General features: G+C 43.9%; 1 protein-coding gene across 1 annotated transcript; it reads right to left on the bottom strand.

Annotated features, from left to right (window-relative positions):
• Window positions 1–329: 329 nt before the first annotated feature.
• On the bottom strand, window positions 330–15,440 carry RBX1 (ring-box 1). Its single transcript, XM_069489739.1, has 5 exons — window positions 15,320–15,440; window positions 13,345–13,423; window positions 6,744–6,814; window positions 2,182–2,267; window positions 330–1,423 (listed from the first exon to the last, which is right to left on the bottom strand). The coding sequence occupies exons 1-5, from the start codon at window positions 15,395–15,397 to the stop codon at window positions 1,411–1,413; spliced, it is 327 nt and encodes a 108-aa protein (XP_069345840.1). The 5' UTR covers window positions 15,398–15,440; the 3' UTR covers window positions 330–1,410.
• Window positions 15,441–18,688: the final 3,248 nt, after the last annotated feature.

Genomic DNA, 18,688 nt, shown 5'->3' with positions numbered 1-18,688 from the left:
CAACATAGTGAGATATCGTCTCCACGAAAAAAAATGAAAAAATTAGCCAGGCGTGGTGGTGTGTGTCTGTAGTCCCAGCTACTCATGAGTCTGAGGTAGGATGATGGCTTGAGCCCAGGAGTCTGAGGTTGTAGTGAGCTATAATGACATCACTGCACTCTAGCCCATGCAACAGAGCAAGGCCATGTTTCAAAACAAAACAAAACCCCAAAACAACTTTTATGTGGGTTATATCTTACTATAATGGAAATCAAAACTGAGAAATTTAAAAAGAACAACACCCATCGCTCATTAACATAAATATTTTTATTAAAATTATTTTTCAAAACAAAAATTAGTAAGAGTAGCATTGTTTTACATCTTTGCAAATCTCTTTTATTTCCGACTTAATAGAAGACAATTGGATTCTCAAGTCTGTTTCTTCATTCGACACACTGCTTTGGTTGAAGTATATAAAGAAAAACTAGCATCACACAGACTTGCAGTTGGAGGTAGAACTTCATGAACTCCTAGAAAGGGTTTCAGGTACCCCCAGCAATCCTCAGACCATACTTTGAGAACCACTGCAACAAACTCTACTGCTTCTCAGTTAAAGATTCTATACAGCCATTGAATTAATATTAGCATTGGCAATTCCTTCCACAGCCCAAGACATTTTAAACAAATTGTGAAGGGGAGGTGCTGGTGAAGGAAACTTGAACTTTTCTGTTAATCCAAGTGACATGAAGTTTTAACGTCGAGTTCATAAATTATTCTTTTGCCCGCCAAGATTACATTATTAAGAATTTTCAAAGTTTATTTTTCTAAGGTAAGAAGAGAAAGCAACATGTCATATATAACCATAGTTAATATTTGTAGAGTGGTTTTACATTTTACAAAGCCTCATTCTGTGCCCGAATGATGCCACTTCGTCCTTAGAAGCCCATGTTACAGCATGGAGAGAGGCTGCCATCAGTAACCAGGCTGTGGAACCAGGACTCATTGGATTTGATGACCGAATCCCATGTTCTTAGAATCCCTCATTCAGCTGCCCGCTGCTGTCACACAGGAAGAAGACAGGGCAGACTGCTGTTTTCAGGTGCCAGTGACCCACACTCCCCTTTGTTCCTCATGACTAAGCTATGCGCTCACAGGACAACCCTGCTCCGGTTCTAATGAACAAACATTTTACTTTCAAAAGCTGGCTTTTCAGCCTTGGAAGAGGGGACCCTTCATTTATGTTCACTGTTTCACATACATAAGAGACAGCGTCTGTTCTAGAATCCAACTGGACTTTATTTGACACAGAATACAATATGGCTGCAGGAACAGCAAACCAAAAAGACAAGGCAGAAAAGACACAGTTCTATCTAATTTATAATTAAGTAACAGGAGGGCAAAACAGTTAAGCTTGATGGAAGAATTCTTTTTCTAGTGCCCATACCTGAAAGACAAAGTAAATTATTTTATTAATTCCATGATAAGTTCCTGTTTGAGACTATAAAACCTGCTACAAGTAACATCAGTTAGAACTTTGGAAAAGATGCAAGTGACCAAAAGTGTGCTCCAAGATTGGGCAATGACACTGGCTTTTGACCATCACTGAGATTCCCCTTTCATCTCACCATCCTTCACAACTTATCTGCTACTCTCTTCTTAACGATGGGCCATTGCTGTGACTCAACCATACCACCTGAGTCACCAGCAGATGCCGGGCAGTACTAGGGAGGTAGAGGGAAATGTCACTGGTGGTGGTTGTGAAAGGAAACTCTGCCTGTGGGCTCCCATCAGGGATTCAGACACAGTTTGAACTTTTGGGCTCCCCTGCCCACCGCACTATATATTCACCTCTAATCCAGTACTTGGGCACGTTTGGGGTAAGGCAAATACTGAGAATAGCAATTGAACAGCATTCAATTTCAAAATCTATCATCAGCTCCAATTACAGCTCTGATTATATTCAGCTCTATAGCCTAGAAGGCTGGGAAACCCTTGGCTGCAAACTTCTAACAATGGCTAATCCTTTGTGCATTTTCCACATAGATGAGTCCTTGTTTAATTAACCAAAAGCTAGTTTTAAAAAACAAGGTATGTTCCATGCCTCCATCTTCTAAGACTATGTTCCTTTCAGCCTGAGACGAGTCAGAGAATGGCAATGACCACAGAGCCCCATCTTATAAATGTCAAAACAGAGACACCTACTTTTGGAATTCCCACTCTCTGTTGTCCAATGGACACACCTGCCGTGTTTTGAGCCAGCGAGATATGCAGTGGAAATGAAAAGCATGCTGAAAGAAAAGAAACATTTTATTAAAAATACCTCTGTGCAGGCCTAGCCATCTACTGACAATAGGTCCCACAGGACGGGGGAGTGGGTTACAGACAGGGGGCTGGAGAACAGGAGACAAAAATGAGATGCAAAAGTTCAACTGATAGCCGGGCGCGGTGGCTCACGCCTGTAATCCTAGCACTCTGGGAGGCCGAGGCGGGTGGATCGCTCGAGGTCAGGAGTTCGAGACCAGCCTAAGCAAGAGCGAGACCCCGTCTCTACTAAAAATAGAAAGAAATTATATGGACAACTAAAATATATATATACAAAAAATTAGCCGGGCATGGTGGTGCATGCCTGTAGTCCCAGCTACTCGGGAGGCTGAGGCAGTAGGATCGCTTAAGCCCAGGAGTTTGAGGTTGCTGTGAGCTAGACTGATGCCACGGCACTCACTCTAGCCCGGGCAACAAAGCGAGACTCCGTCTCAAAAAAAAAAAAAAAAAAAAAGTTCAACTGATTACACCTTGGTATCCTGGTTATGTACAAGGATCTTTCCAACAAAACATTTGTTAGAAATGTCCTTACTGCTAAAGGAAGACATTATTTAGGAAGCATAGGAGTATGTTTAGCAATGAGCTCTCTCTCCTTCTCTCTAAGGGAAGATGGAATGCGGCTCCCTGGTTCCATTCAGCCTGTAAGGGGATGCTTCTACTTTCCCTGCGAAAGGGAAAAGGCCCTGATTACACACAGACTACCAACATCCCCATTCTTGGTCCCCAGCTTCACCCCTGCCCTCCCACCCTTGGAGAATGAGAACCCCAAGAGCAGAGCCTTCTCCTCAGCCCCTGGTAGGGTGCACAGCTTCTACCACCCACCCAGAACTGAGACGGGCACCTCCCCACAATCAGCTCAGCTGTGTTCAAAGCAACTTTATTTCCAGATTTGTTCATAGACATATTAATATTACAAGAGCTCAGGACTTTAAAAGCCCTTAATGGGTGAAGGAATTTGTCTTAAAAAGGAATGAGATTTTAAAAACTGGGGTAAAATGGCCAGGTGAGGTGGCTTACACCTGTAATCCTAGCACTCTGGGAGGCTGAGGCGGGAGGATTGCTTGAGCTTAGGAGTTTGAGACCAGTCTGAGCAAAAGTGAGACCCTGTCTCTACTAAAAATGGAAAAATTTTTTTTTTTTTTTTTTTTTTTGAGACAGAGTCTCACTCTGTTGCCCAGGCTAGAGTGAGTGCCGTGGCGTCAGCCTAGCTCACAGCAACCTCAAACTCCTGAGCTCAAGCGATCCTCCTGTCTCAGCCTCCCGAGTAGCTGGGACTACAGGCATGCGCCACCATGCCCGGCTAATTTTTTCTATATATATTTTTAGCTGTCCATATAATTTCTTTCTATTTTTAGTAGAGGTGGGGTCTCGCTCTTGCTCAGGCTGGTCTCGAACTCCTGAGCTCAAACGATCCGCCCACCTCGGCCTCCCAGAGTGCTAGGATTACAGGCGTGAGCCACCGCGCCTGGCCTAAAAATGGAAAAATTAAGTGTTGTGGTGCGGCACCTGCAGTCCCAGCTACTGGGGAGGCTGAGGCAGGAGGATCGCTTGAGTCCAGGAGTTTGAGGTTACAGCAAGCTATGAGGACACCACGACACTCTAGCCCAGGGCAAAAGAGCGAGACTCTGTCTCAAAAAAAAAAAAAGAAAAGAAAAAAAAATTGGGGTAAAAGGAAGTATTATGAGGGACAAATTGCACACAAACAGCTGAAAGAGCATCAAAGGGCTTATTTCAAGCTAAAGACAGGAAGTAAAGGGAAGAGTACCAAAAACACTGGTAACTGACAGGGAGCTGGGTGCTGGCTTGGATTTGGGGAAAAGAAAATCTGTGTGCAGCTTTCTGGTGTGGGCTAATGACATGCAGATGCTAATCACAATACCTCTGCAATGAATGTTCATTCTCCTCCCCCTGCTCATATGAATATTAAGAAAGAAGCAGCAAGTGTTCTCCTTCATTTAATCTTAATCTGTGATTGGTGGGCTGAGGTGGGGCCCTGGGGAGAAATACTGACACCTCAACAAAACAACAAGAGCTTTGATAGGCTTGGGTTTTTTTCTTTTTTGAGACAGAGTCTTGCTCTGTTGCCCGGGCTAGAGTGCCATGGCGTCAGCTGAGCTCACAGTAACCTCAAACTCCTGGGCTCAAGCAATCCTCCTGCCTCAGCCTCCCGAGTAACTGGGACTACAGGCATGCACCACCATGCCCGGCTAATTTATTCTATATATATTTTTAGTTGGCCTGCTAATTTCTTTCTATTTTTAGTAGAGATGGGAGTCTTGCTCTTGCTGAGGCTGGTCTTGAACTCTTGACCTCAAGAGATCCACCCGCCTCGGCCTCCCAGAGTGCTAGGATTACAGGCGTGAGCCACCGCGCCCAGCCAGAACAGCTTTGAAATTTGGTCAGAATGCCTCCCAAAGCATGCACGAAACTTACAGATAATATGGATCATTATCTTGTGAACCATGTTTTTACACAAAGTCAAGAATATAATTCAGTATTTAAGTGTGGAATCTACTGCTAGCACAGTATGGGTATTCAACAGGACAAATATTCTCCCAGAGTGACAGCTTTCTGGCAGATCCCTTTCCTGTTGACTTGCATACAACTCAATGTGAAAAAGAGAAAAAGCAGAATTTCTAAAAGGCAGAAAGCTGAGACATTTTTCTCAACCACCAGGTGTTGGGGACAGGCTCACCTAAGGGTGTTCAAGACACCCTTTTCCTGTTCCCACCTCACCACTAAGCACTCTGCAGCAGTACGGCGTCCTTGTGTAGCCTCACTACCTCAAAAGATGGTAAGTGCTAGGGGCCGGGGGCTCTAAAGGAGGCATTAGGGCAGGTAACAGCACCCCTGAGCATTTGTTCCTGAGTTTTTTCCTGTTAATAATCTAAGATATACTAATGTGTATATTTTGCAGTCAAAGTACAATTACAGAAGACAAATTTGCAGTACTTGATAGTTTCCAGAAGATGCTGACATATATCACCTTTTTTGAGCCTCACAGCAACCCTGGCAAGCAAGCATGACAGATATTATTATCTCCATTTTACAGACAGGAAACTGAAACCCAGACAAATTAAGTGACTTGACTAATTCTCGGAGCTGCTTTGTAGAAGACCCAGAACTAGAACCCAGGACTTGCGTGGAGGCTTCTGCCACACCATGCTGGCTCTCCTTTACAACAGGCTCTCTGAGCTAGTCTCTCCTTAGGCAAATTTAAGGGGAAGTTCACTTCCTTTTCCTTCCACACAAAGGAACATGCTGCTTAGTATATGCCTAAGTGCCAGGGAGAGAAAAGAACCTAGTATATTTTCTTTACCCCCATAAACGATGAAAGCAGCTGCTTGGCCAATACGAGCTATTATGAAACTAGCCAAAGGGTCCTGACAGGGAATGAAGGTGCACCCCAAGGCCGGAGAAGGGAAGAGGAGAGCCTCAGCCTGACAGGAAAAAATACCGAGAGCTACCATCTACTCAGGAACCCCTTGGCCCAAATTTGTATTTATTTAGATTTAACAGACTTATGCTTACTATGTGCCAGGAGCTTTCTAAGCACTCTTTAACATAACTCATCTAATCCTGATTACAATTCTATGTGGTTTACTATTGGCCCCACTTTACACGAGGGCACCCAGGATTAGAGATGTTAAATGCTTTGCCAAAGCCACTTAGCAAGTAAGTCATGGTGGTAGGACTCTAGAACCTCTTGGCCCTGTGTCATGCTGGAAGCTGGGGGTCCTCTGTCCCCTTGCCATAGGAGGCCCAGACAGGACAATTTTAGCTTACGTGATTGGGACTGTATGGCTCTAAGGATGAATTTTTAACACATGCTAGAAATAACATATTTGATGTTTGTTATCCTTCACAGCTGTCGCACCCTGAAAGGCCACACATTCAGCCCAACGATGCTGCACAAAACATTTCTGGCATGAGCCATGGTAAAAAAAAAATCCTAACTCAGTCCACTTGCCACACTTAAGTTCTTTCTTTTTTTCTTTTTTCTTTCTTACTTGCCTCACTTAAAACACACACGCACACACAGAGATTTGAACACTCAACTTATTCAACAAACTTCATTCCACAAGACACCTGGCCTTTAAAAAAGTCTGTATAGAAGGTAAAGATTTTCACCAAGAGAATATGTCAAAGACTGCACGATGGGCTTTGAAGGCAATTCCCAAAGATGCGTCCCCAGAATATTGCTAACAAAAGTAGGTCCACTTTATAATCAAGACAAACTAGTGCTTCTATGCAGTAATTAATAATTTTTACCCTATAACAAGTGAATAGTATGATGATTTAAAATCTTTTTTATTATTTGTATACCTTTTGAGAGAAAGGTGGGCTAGTCATTTTTTTCCTAGTTAATTTCAAGACTGGCAAAGCAGGAAAAGTAGTAATATGTTTACAAGCCATGCTGATAGGTAAAGACGTTTCCTTACATTACAGACGCCCCATGCGACGGTGCACTCTTCTGAAGTGGCAGACGCCTGGTTGGCCTGACATTCTATGCCTGTGGGAAAACGAAGCAACCTTTCAATCTATAGCAGCCAAAACAATTCTCAAGTGGTTCATTAGCCATAATTATTTTTTTTTAATTTTTTTTACATAAAAATATAAATTATTTAGTATTTTTGAGACAGAGTCTCACTCTGTTGTCCGGGCTAGAGTGCCGTGGCATCAGCCTAGCTCACAGCAACCTCAAACTCCCAGGCTTAAGCGATCCTCCTGCCTCAGCCTCCCGAGTAGCTGGGACTACAGGCATGCGCCACCATGCCCGGCTAACTTTATATATGTATGTATGTACTTTTTTTTAGCTGTCCATATAATTTCTTTCTATTTTTAGTAGAGACGGGGTCTGGCTCTTGCTCAGGCCGGTCTCGAACTCCTGAGCTCAAAGGATCCGCCCGCCTAGGCCTCCCAGAGTGCTAGGATTATAGGCGTGAGCCACTGCGCCCAGCCGCCATAATTGTTTTTTAATGAATGTGGAAAAGGGCAAAGAACAGAGAAGACACTGATGTGACTTAACAGTATGCTTTCTGATGATTTCCTATCCTTATTTAAAAACAGAGTAACAAATGCGAAAAGTGCTTTCAAATTCTGAACAGAACCTGACTTGTTAAATGGAAGTGATTCCTCCTAATTTGGTAAATTTAGGAAAGCCTTAAATGTACCTCATAACTCCTACTGTCCTCAGAACTGGCTCTTTCCCTATTCTGGGTGAACACTTCCTCTTGGGCCCTGACAACACTTAGGCTTGCCACACAGCTGGGTAACAAGCTCCAGACCCTAAAGAAGTAAGGCAGGAACCTGTGACTCGGGACAGAAGTAAAAATAAAAGGGGGTGAAGGGGCCTGTATCACGCTGTAGCGTATGCTCTGTGTACAAGCAACAAAATTCAATTCTTCAAAACACCACCAAACAAAGCAAATTTGTTAGGCCAAGGGGTTAAAAATTTGGGGCCTACCCCATTGTGATGCCTATTGCCCTTGAAGTGATTCTGTCTAGGAAGTAGAGTAAATTAACACAATTGTACCCAAATAATGATTTCATAGAGGAGGAAGAAAAGGGAATTTAAACAGACTAAAAATCTGACTGAGTTTGAGAACTGACGATGGCTAAAGCTCTATTGGGGATAAATATTCAAAGAACAAGAATTACTGTATATATAATTTGCTTTCTCTGAAGATGGTAACTAAATGGCATCTCCTTTCTGAAGATTAAAAAGCTCCAAGGCCGGGCGCAGTGGTTCACGCCTGTAATCCTAGCACTCTGGGAGGCGGAGGAGGGTGGATCGCTCAAGGTCAGGAGTTCGAGACTCAGCCTGAGCAAGAGCGAGACCTCGTCTCTACTAAAAATAGAAAGAAATTATCTGACCAACTAAAATATATGTAGAAAAAATTAGCTGGGCATGGTGCCGCATGCCTGTAGTCCCAGATACCCGGGAGGCTGAGGCAGTAGGATCGCTTAAGCCCAGGAGTTTGAGGTTGCTGTGAGCTAGGCTGACGCCACTGCACTCACTCTAGCCGGGGCAACAAAGTGAGACTCTGTCAAAAAAAAAAAAAACCTCCAGGAAAGACTATTTAATAGGGGACAATTACTTCAAACTACCATAGGTGGAAAAATTGTAAGAAAATAATGCTGAGATGTTAATAGGTATATCTGGTCTTGGGGGAAGAGATATACTATACCATAATTATGGGTTTTCTTCCTCTTCAGAAATATGGAAGGCAAAAGATCTGAAATGACAGAACTTACCTTTGCTACCCAGATTTATACTACAGAGTAACTTGGTTTGCCGTCTGTTAAGAGTGACGAATCTAGGCTTTATGCAGTATGTTCAAGAATTTATTGGGGCTGTGAATATATTATTATATTTAAAAGAATGGCAGTGAAAATAAAATCTGATGTCTTTCAAGTTGGATCCTCTAACTATGTATTATGAAATCAGCTAAATAAGAGCCACAATTATTACTAAAGTAAAAGCCAAAACTGTTAGAAGGTATATCATCATGTTTAAATTTTTTCTAGGTCTTTCTTCTGGCTGTGGCTATGGTACTCCTAAACTAAGGAATCCCTCACACTCTTTCCTTCCTCCATCCCTTTATTCCACACCTGGAACACTCTCCTACTTCTCTCTCAGTCCGTCCCCACCCTTCAAGATGGGGCTTAACTCTCTCCTTGACTGGAACTTTTCCTCAGTCCCTCACCCTGAGCCATCTTCCTCTCCTTCGGGCACTCATAACACTCCATGTTGATTAAGTAACATTATGAGTACCTCTTTACATGCTTGACTTCCCTCCTTGCCCCTCAACTCAAAGCTACCACAAGAGGAGGGATCTTGTCTTTCTATGCCAAGTGCAAACCAGGTTCTTGATACTTGAATAAACAAACAAAAACTATTTCTATAAATAGAGAGAATGGGGGCCAAAAAATACTATTTCTTCTTTACCAGAAAATTCCTAATAAAGAACAAAAATACATAGGAGGGAGAGGATTAGAACCTAGAATGCCAGATAAGGGATACGGCATAGAAAATGGTTGCATGTGAGTATAAAATGTGCTCAAATATACATTGTTTTCCAGCTTTTATTGCAGAGAGTACAGGGGTTGAGTCCAGTTAGTTTAAACAGGAGGAGGAACTGAACTATCCGCTGTCAACCCAGAGGAGACAGACCACAGCACATAGCCAGTTCGTGTTATCCCCCTGCCAAGGTAGAAGCTTATCATGTGATTTATAAAGCTTGGGAACTTTTAAACTTCAATACAAAAGCAGTCCCACCACAGGACTACTAAGGAAGCAACTACTAAGGAACCTACTAAGGTTCATCTCAAGAGTGAATAAATTTCACACTTTCAAAACACTGATGGATCTGTAGTTTTAGGAAGATACTGATGTCTGATGGGCAAAGACTGAGTCTAAGATGAAGGTAGCCCTTTCATCTGGAGTAAGATTACCAGAGGTAAGGGAGAAAATACTACCTAGCAGACTGTGTATTTCAGCAACTCTTTAAACCAACCAAGAAATGGGACAAGGTAAAAGAAATACAAAGCTATGGTAGGTCATGGAGAGTCAATATGGACTCAAAAGGGGAAGTCTTCAGACCAAGAATACTTTGTAGAAGAGTCTGGCTGGGACATAGGCATAATCATTCCTATTTATTTACAGCTATTTATATAATCATTCATTTAATGCCAGCCCAGATTTATTAGAAAACAGCCATTGCTAAACTAAGATTCTTATTTTCGGCCGGGCGCGGTGGCTCACGCCTGTAATCCTAGCACTCTGGGAGGCCGAGGCGGGTGGATCGCTCGAGGTCAGGAGTTCGAGACCAGCCTGAGCAAGAGTGAGACCCCGTCTCTACTAAAAATAGAAAGAAATTATATGGACAACTAAAATATATATAAACAAAAAATTAGCCGGGCATGGTGGCGCATGCCTGTAGTCCCAGCTACTCGGGAGGCTGAGGCAGAAGGATTGCTTGAGCCCAGGAGTTTGAGGTTGCTGTGAGCTAGGCTGACGCCACGGCACTCACTCTAGCCCGGGCAACAGAGTGAGACTCTGTCTCAAAAAAAAAAAAAAAAGATTCTTATTTTCATTTTTAACAGAAAGTCTCTTTACAAAGATCATAAATCCATTTATTTTTTAAAGTTGAGGCACCTAGACATCTCTTCAGGATCTATAATAAAAAGGTGCGTTTCTCAAAGGTAAAGACTTGATCTCAGTCACTGTTTTATCCTGGTGCCTACCAAAATGCCCAGGAAATATTCATTTACTGTATAAAGACAAGACTTAAAATGCTTTCATAGTTTTTTGTGATAGGAGTTCAATATTCTACTTCATTTGATACTTAAATTATGAGACAAAACAGGGATTTCACTGAAGGCCTACACTGATCCCTCAAGCTTTCAACTCTAAGAGAAGACAGAGTCTGGATGGCCTTTGTCTTTTGTGGTCCTCCCAACAAGTGCATTCTCTCACATCCAGACAGACATACAATGACTTAAATACAGAGGAAAAGAAAATCAGGGTTGTATAAAGCCATTAACTATTTTTAGAAGAGAGTCCCAAGAAGGTGAAATTTTCTCTGGGTACAATTCCTTGTGAAAATGCAAGTCACAGAAACTGGAAAGCACGTAATCAAAGACCCCACCCAAACACATTGAAAACTGTGCATGTGTTTTTCTGTGATGGGTTTCTACCATCTATATTAAACAACATGGTAGCTGCTGATGTGCTTTGACTGTAGTGTGAAAGGTACACAGGGTCAAAGCTCAAAGAACCCAAGGGTAATGAACAATTGGCACATGCCATGACTGCCTTCCAACACAAAATATTTCATTTGTGCTTTCCAACTTGCAACGATCAGACTATTCTGCAATTTTCTGTTTTTATAAGTCTTTCACCAAATACTTAGTGAGAACTTATTATGTACTGAACACTATGCTAGATGCTGGGTATGGCAGTAAATAACATGGAGAGAACCAAGTAAATTAAATTATTAATACAAAGGGAAACTAGAGGATATCATGAGAGTATTTAACAGAATCGCCACGGTCTGTGTTTTTGTGTGTGTAAGGATGAGCAAGGAAAACATCTTTGAGGAAGTTTAAGAAGAGATTATGGGTCAGTCTTGCATTGCCCAATAAAGTAGTCCTTAGCCACATACAGCTATTGAGCATTTGAAATGTGGCTAGTCTGAAATGAGATGTACTTTCAGTATAAAATACACACTGAATTTCAAAGACTTAGTACAAAAAACAGAATGTAAAGTATCTCATTTTTTTATATTGACTACATGTTGCAAAAATATTTGGGACATAGTAGAGTGAATGAGATATAATTTTAAAATTAACTTCACCTGTTTATTCTTACTTTATTAACGTAGGTACTAGAACATTTTAAATTATATATGTGTTGGCATTTGCAGCTAACATTTAGATTGGACAGTGCTGGGTTAGACAAAAGTAGTGGGGAGAAGAGGTGAGGAATACTGCAGGCAGATGGAACAGGACATGTAAGAGTTCTAAAAAAGGAACACAGACACTTCAAGAATGGAAAGAAAGGGGCTGGGCATGCTGGCTCACGCCTGTAATCCTAGCACTCTGGGAGGCTGAGGTGGGAGGACTGCTTAAAGTCAGGAGTTCAAGACCAAGGAGGCAAGAGCAAGACCCCATCTCTACAATAACAGAAAAATTAGCTGGGCATGGTGGCGAGTGCCTGTAATCCCAGACTCAGGAGGCTGAGGCAGGAAGATTGCTTGAGCCCAGGAGTTAGAGGTTGCAGTGAGCTGTGGTGACACCATAGATGGTACTCTACCCAGGGTGACAGAGTAAGACTCTGTCTCAAAAACAAAAACAAAAACAAACAAAAAAGGATGGAAAGAACACCAGAGAAAACTACCACAGTGAGTAGAAGGGTGACTTAAGATGAAACTGAGGCCGGGCGCGGTGGCTCACTCCTGTAATCCTAGCACTCTGGGAGGCCGAGGCAGGACGATCGCTCGAGGTCAGGAGTTCGAGACCAGCCTGAGCAAGAGTGAGACCCCCATCTCTACCAAAAATAGAAAGAAATTATCTGGCCAACCAAAAATATATATAGAAAAAATTAGCTGGAAAATTAGCTGGGCATGGTGGCGCATGCCTATAGTCCCAGCTACTCAGGAGGCTGAGGCAGAAGGATCGCTTAAGCCCAGGAGTTTGAGGTTGCTGTGAGCTAGGCTGATGTCACAGCACTCTAGCCTGGGCAACAGAGGGAGACTCTGTCTCAAAAAAAAAAAAAGATGAAACTGAAATAGCAGGTGAGCAATCTAAAAAAATAAGTGCCTATAATTCCAATTCTAGAAACTTGAAGTTTCTTCACGCCATTTCCAATCTCAATAACAAACCATTTTAGTTCCCAGAAGAAAAAGTAATCTCAACTGTTCTGGGGTGATTAACATTCTTGCCCCTATTACTACAAGGATATGAAATCAGTCCATCAACAGCTATAATCGGATCACTATGTGTTGACCACTATGTGCAATAAAATATTTGGAGATTTAAATAAAATTTCTTTAGTGTAAACAATTCCCTATTTAAATGTTGGCAATGATGTCCTTTTTACTATGTTTGGGGCTAACACGGAAAATCCTTACTCCTCAGACTTCTTTTCTTTATAAATCTTGCCCAGCAAAAACTAGCTCAGATAGAATATTATAGCTCAAAGTTTATTTTCTTCCTTTCACTATTTCTGCCTTTGAGTCTGAGTATGAAATGGGAGATACACAGGAAGAATCAACAGTGTCTCTGTGTCCACAATTCATTCTAAATGTGTCTCTGCCATCTTTAGATTGAGTAGATTTATTCTGAGAGCTGGGTATGCCTCCAGGACATCATAAAAAAACTACTCTATTTCAAACACACCAACAGACTAGATGCAGAAGACTGAGTGCTTTGACTACGTTTTATATCTCCTTGTGAAGAAGAAAATTGGTCACATCAGGATAGCCACAATCTCTATAACCTTCTCAACTTCCCCCCATTCCTCCTCCGATTACTTACAAAGATCCATAATGTGGTTCCTGCAGATGGCACAGTTATCAACCACAATATCCCAGGCCCAGAGGGCTACTGCATTCCACTGCAAAGACAAAAAGGGGGAACAATACACTCTCCTTGTAATATAACACATACACACACTCTTTAGGATTTCATGCTGCAGCTGCAGTTACCATTTCTTTGGCCACAGGGACCACCAAACAAAAGTTCTGGGATATTACATTACTCTTATTTATTATATCAGATGAGAACAGCAGACTACATATATGATTTCCCTGTCTCCAAAAGGTTGAGTATATGAACACAGAAATTAATGAGTCATCTTTTATGTTTTTTCCTGCAGCTTAAAATAGTTGTCAGCCATATAAATGTAAGCAAATTAGGAATAATTTGTAAGTGCCTGTTTTAGGTTTAAGAAGTATAAACTTGAATTACTGTGCTGGTTTCCCTGGCAGTTGCAGAAAAGCTCAAAATCTGCACCTGCTCTTCAAGGCAGCTTTGGAAGCATGAGCAGGGAGGTGAAAGCGAGGGAAGAGAATGAACTAAGATGATGATTGGATCATAAAATGGGTAATCGCTGGAAAAGCTGGATAAGCTGGATAACTACCCAGTATCAGTACACAGAACAAGGTCATCACTTGAATCTAAGATTACTTCATAACAAATTCTAGAATTCGCTAGGATTTTTAGTTCTTACCATCAAATAAACTGATGTTCTCAACTTTTATATGCCCTTACTCTTCATATTCAGTTAAGGTAATTCCAGTAACAGTCCACCTAAAAGTGGTAGTCAAGTAATTCAACTCTCTGGCTTCTGCAATTATAAATAATCACTAATTTGGTGCCACTCCCCAAACCTTCATCTTTTTCAAACTCAATTCTCAGTGCCTCGTAACTTCTTCAGCACTTTTCATACCACAGGTTCAACTTGGAGGAAAACCCCTACTTCTATTATTCTTCAACATGGCTGCTGGCTGTAACTGAGCAGTGGTGGCCACAATGAGCCGCCAAAAGGCACTAGGAGTGGGAATATTGTCAGTGTTTAGCCAGATGTTCCAGGAATGACATCCTCCCTATTTCAAAATCTTCGTTTTGAAGATTTATTTCATTTTAGGTGGGAACTGACTTCTCTTCCAAACTGTTGGCAAAGCACTAAGAGGGATTTCATGCAAAAAGACACGTTCCACATTTTCGCTTTCTCACTCTTACCAGGTCATTCGCAACTAGTACTCAATCATCCCTAAATGCCAGGAGATTTGGGCTCGCATTTCCTTTTTAACAAATTCCACCATGCTTTTTATTTTTCTGGAAGAGGGAGATTCTGGACGTGACAGAGAACCACAGGACTGGGGCGGCTGTGTGACAAACCATCAGACGTCTCAAAAGAGCCAAACATTACATTCGAGATTCTTGAAATCGGCAGGGCGAGGGCCAGCCACACAGCGGGCTAATGGAGGCCTCGATTCAGCAAGGACCAAGCCAGGGTCCCTCAGAGTCAGAGGACCCCAAGCTTCAGAAAGAGGGCGGGGCAAGATCAGCAGCCGGACTCCTCAGAGGCCTCCAATGCGGTACGACCTCAGGTTCCCGGCTCTTGCCGCACTGCCCCATCCTCCACCACCGCAGTCACTCCGACTCCCCATTCCACCCACCCCACCCTGTCCTCCTTCCACCCCCCCAACCACTCCAGTGACAGCTCAGGCGCTTGGCTCCCGCAGCCAAGTCGCAACCCCGCGTATCTCAATAAGCACCTCCGTGATTGGCCCCTCAGCATCACAGCGAAACCAACAGTACCCTTGACAGTGGGCCGCCCTCACGCCGATCAACCCTAAGACCCGCCCCCCAGCTTCCTTTCGTGGTACCCGGTCCCAGGACCGCCCTGAAATGAAGCCCTTTCCTCCGCGCCTCGGTCATCCTCGGGCCTGCCAGCCAGGTCCGCGCCTCTCTAGCTTCCCTGATGAAGGCGCTGGCGAGACCCAACCTTTTTCACTTCAAAGCGCTTCTTGCCGGCGCCGCTGTTGGTGCCGCTCGGGGTATCCACATCCATCGCTGCCGCCATTTTGGAAACACACGGTCTGTCATCCGGCCACTGCGCCTGCGCAGCAGCGCACGCCTCGCTTCCCCCACGGCCCGGCGCACCCCACCCCTTACAGGAGCGAGAGGGCAGGTGGGGGCGGAGCACGTGACCACGCCTCTTAAAGGCGCTGGCTCAGGTTTCCCCCCCTCGCGTTGGCTGGGCAGGAGGCGGTGGCCTGAGTGGCTGGGGCGGGGCCGGGCGGGGCCGAAGCGACGTGAGCGAGCCGGGTGGAAACGTTCGAAAGGGGTTGCTCTCCCTCCTCCCCTGGGAAGCCCCCGGCCGCACTCCCTCAGCTGGGGCGGCGGCCGCTTCCTCCGCCTCGGCGCGGACCTGCTGCCCGGCCCTGTCCCCGCTGCCTGCCCCGCCTCCTGCTGCCGAAACCCGAGACCCCACAGTGGCCTTTCGCAGACCCTGAGCCGCTTCCGAGCCAGGCCCGAGGTGCAGTCACGCCTGAGAGGCCTGAGGCCGGGGCGTGCCGGGGACCCAGACACCGTCTGGTTTCCTGATTTCACTTAAGGAAATGCTCAAGGATTCGACGGGGAGAGATGAGACCCCCGAATGTCCTCCCTAAGGCCAAACTGAGCAGGCATTCTCCTTCACCTGCCCACCGGAAATAGATGGGGCTGGCTTAGGAGCCTGGGAGATGCCGTCTTTCACCCCCAGTAATACCAGTACGTCCTAGATCGGCCTTTGGTTAAGGTACACGATTTCAACTTCACGTATTTGAGTACACGTTACCCACTTCACGATTGGTAATCTGTATAGGGTCCTTTCTCCCAAATTTCTGTCCTCTTTCCACTCTGTGCTGTAGTCAAACTGACCAATCTGCAATCACTGCATTTCTTGAATTTTTGTGAGGGATTCTGATATTCTCACTGATCATTCCCACCCAGCCAAAGCACTGGCGCTTTATGTCACTCTCCCATTTCTAGGTAGACCAGGCCTCCCTTTTACATCTAACCTTGCAGAGGCATGGTTTCTCTAGATCAGTCTTAGCTCTTGTATAGGTTTATTTGAAATCTCCATATTTTCTCTTAAAAGATAACTGGGGAGTAATGGAGTGTGTTGGCTCCATTGCCAAACCAGAACTGCGATTTGTTTCCTTGTTAGTCATGGACAGGAACAACAAATCCGTGAAAACACCACCACAGCTTTAACCACACTTGGAAAGAGAGAAACTGTGAGACCTTAAAGGATTATAGGAATTCTACAAAGTTTTAATGTCGTTAGTTTATTGTGTGCTTACAGGCCCCTACAGGAATACTAGGAACCCACAGTAAATTAAGGTATTGAGGACATTTATCCATCATTCAACAATGCATTGAGTAGGTACCATGTCCTGTTTCAAGCAGGAGAGACATAAAGATGGAGTCAAACAAACTCCCAGTAGTGAAGTAAAACACAAGTTATCAAATAAATACATCAGGAATTGTCAGTCATCAATAAGTGCTATGAAGGAAACAAAACAAGGTAATGCGATTAAGGGGAGGAGGAGACATTAAATTGGGCTATTAGGTAAGGCATTCCTATGAGGAATGACATTTAGGCTGAAGTCCTTACAGTGGCCTAAATGGCCCTACATGGTCTCCTTCCCCATTCAATTTAGGTATACCTTCTAACATACTTTGTCATTTACTCAGGTGTGAGCCACTGCACCTGGCCTCCCCAGTAGAAGGTTTTGTTTTTTGTTTTTTTTTTCTTGAGACAAGAGTCTTGCTCTGTCGCCCTGGGTAGAGTGCAGTGGCGTCATCATAGTTCACTGCAAAACTGAAGGATTTTAACCAGATGAATCATATGGTCACATATGCCTTTTGCAAAGTGCTAGGCAGGACTTCCACTTCCTGGAAGATGGAGTAGACCTAATTTTCACTATTTCTCTTACTAAGTACAACTAAAATCTCTGGACAAGATATATTTAAAAACAAAAGAAGACTCTGAAAGATGGACAGCAGGCAGACTAGCTAGGGACCTCAGGACTTGAGGAATGACATGGTGGTGAATTTCCTGGGTTTTCTTTTCTGTCTCTCTTTTTTTTCCATAGAGACAGGGTCTTGCTCCATCACCCAGGTTGTAGTGCAATGGCACAATCATAGCTCACTGTAACCTTGGGTTCCTGGGCTCAAGTGATCCTTCCACCTTAGCTTCCTGAGTAGCTAGGTAGGACTACAGGTACATGCTACCATGCCCAGCTAATTTTTAAATTTTTGTAGAGATGGGGTCTTGTTTATGTTGCCCAGGTTGGTCTCGAACTCCTGGCTTCAATCAATCCTTCCACCTCGGCCTCCCAAAGCACTGTTATTACAGGTGTGAACCACAGCACCTGGCCCTGGTTTTTTTGTTTTTTTTTTTAACCTCACATATGCCAGACTTGGAACTGAAGGAGCTGGCAATTTTGGAAATGCCAGTGAGTGCAGACAAAAATAAAATCCCCAATAAAATGCAGTTCTCGCTAGCCAAAGGACCAGGAAAGGGCAGCCTAGCAAGACAGAAAGCTTTTAGACAATAACTGCTCTACTCCATCCAAAGAACATAGGAAAGAAGTGCCCCCTGCCCCATTTCAGCAAAGGCTGAGTAGGGAGCCAGAAGCCTCGTGTATACCACTGGCAAGTCTGTAATCAGGTGCCCCAACACCCACACCATGGTGGTATAGGAGAAGGCTAATTAGGGAGCTGGAACTTTCATCCCTTCTGGCTGATAATGAGCTCTTTTACCCTCATGGTATAAGTGGGGACCATAAGGGAGCTTGGACCTCCACCCCAACCCAGCAGTAACAAGATGCCCCTTCCTCTACCTGCTGGGGTGGTGCTAAAGGAAGCCTAGTAGAGAGTCAGGATTTACATCCTTACCCAGTGATAATGAGACCACCCCTACTGCAGTGTCAGTAGAAACCACTGGACCTCCCACCCCGCCCAGAAGTAAGTAGGAACAGCCCCATCTTGGGTGTTAACGGAGACTAAGTAGGGAACTTATACTTCCACCTGGCAATAATGAGGTAGAACCTCCACCTTCCCCTGCTAGAGCAGAATTTTATATTATTTATTTATTTATTTATTTATTTTGAGACAGAATCTCACTCTGTTGCCCGGGCTAGAGTGCTGTGGCATCAGCCTAGCTCACAGCAACCTCAAACTCCTGGGCTCAAGCGATCCTCCTGCCTCAGCCTCCTGGGCAGCTGGGATTACAGGCATGCGCCACCATGCCCAACTATTTTTCTATATATATTTTTAGATGTCCATATAATTTCTTTCTATTTTTAGTAGAGATGGGGTCTTG

The sequence above is a fragment of the Eulemur rufifrons genome, chromosome 16 (assembly GCF_041146395.1).
Source record: "Eulemur rufifrons isolate Redbay chromosome 16, OSU_ERuf_1, whole genome shotgun sequence".
NCBI lineage: Eukaryota > Metazoa > Chordata > Mammalia > Primates > Lemuridae > Eulemur > Eulemur rufifrons.
This window is presented reverse-complemented; position numbering and strand designations above follow the sequence as displayed.

What these genes read in the sequence shown, in the direction of transcription:
- RBX1 (XM_069489739.1), bottom strand. Translation starts at nt 15,397, where the DNA reads ATGGCGGCAGCGATGGATGTGGATACCCCGAGCGGCACCAACAGCGGC. An exon ending in AGCGCTTTGAAGTGAAAAAG is followed by an intron (nt 13,424 to 15,319) that starts GTTGGGTCTCGC and finishes TTGTCTTTGCAG; the next exon opens with TGGAATGCAGTAGCCCTCTG. An exon ending in GAACCACATTATGGATCTTT is followed by an intron (nt 6,815 to 13,344) that starts GTAAGTAATCGG and finishes GTTTTCCCACAG; the next exon opens with GCATAGAATGTCAGGCCAAC.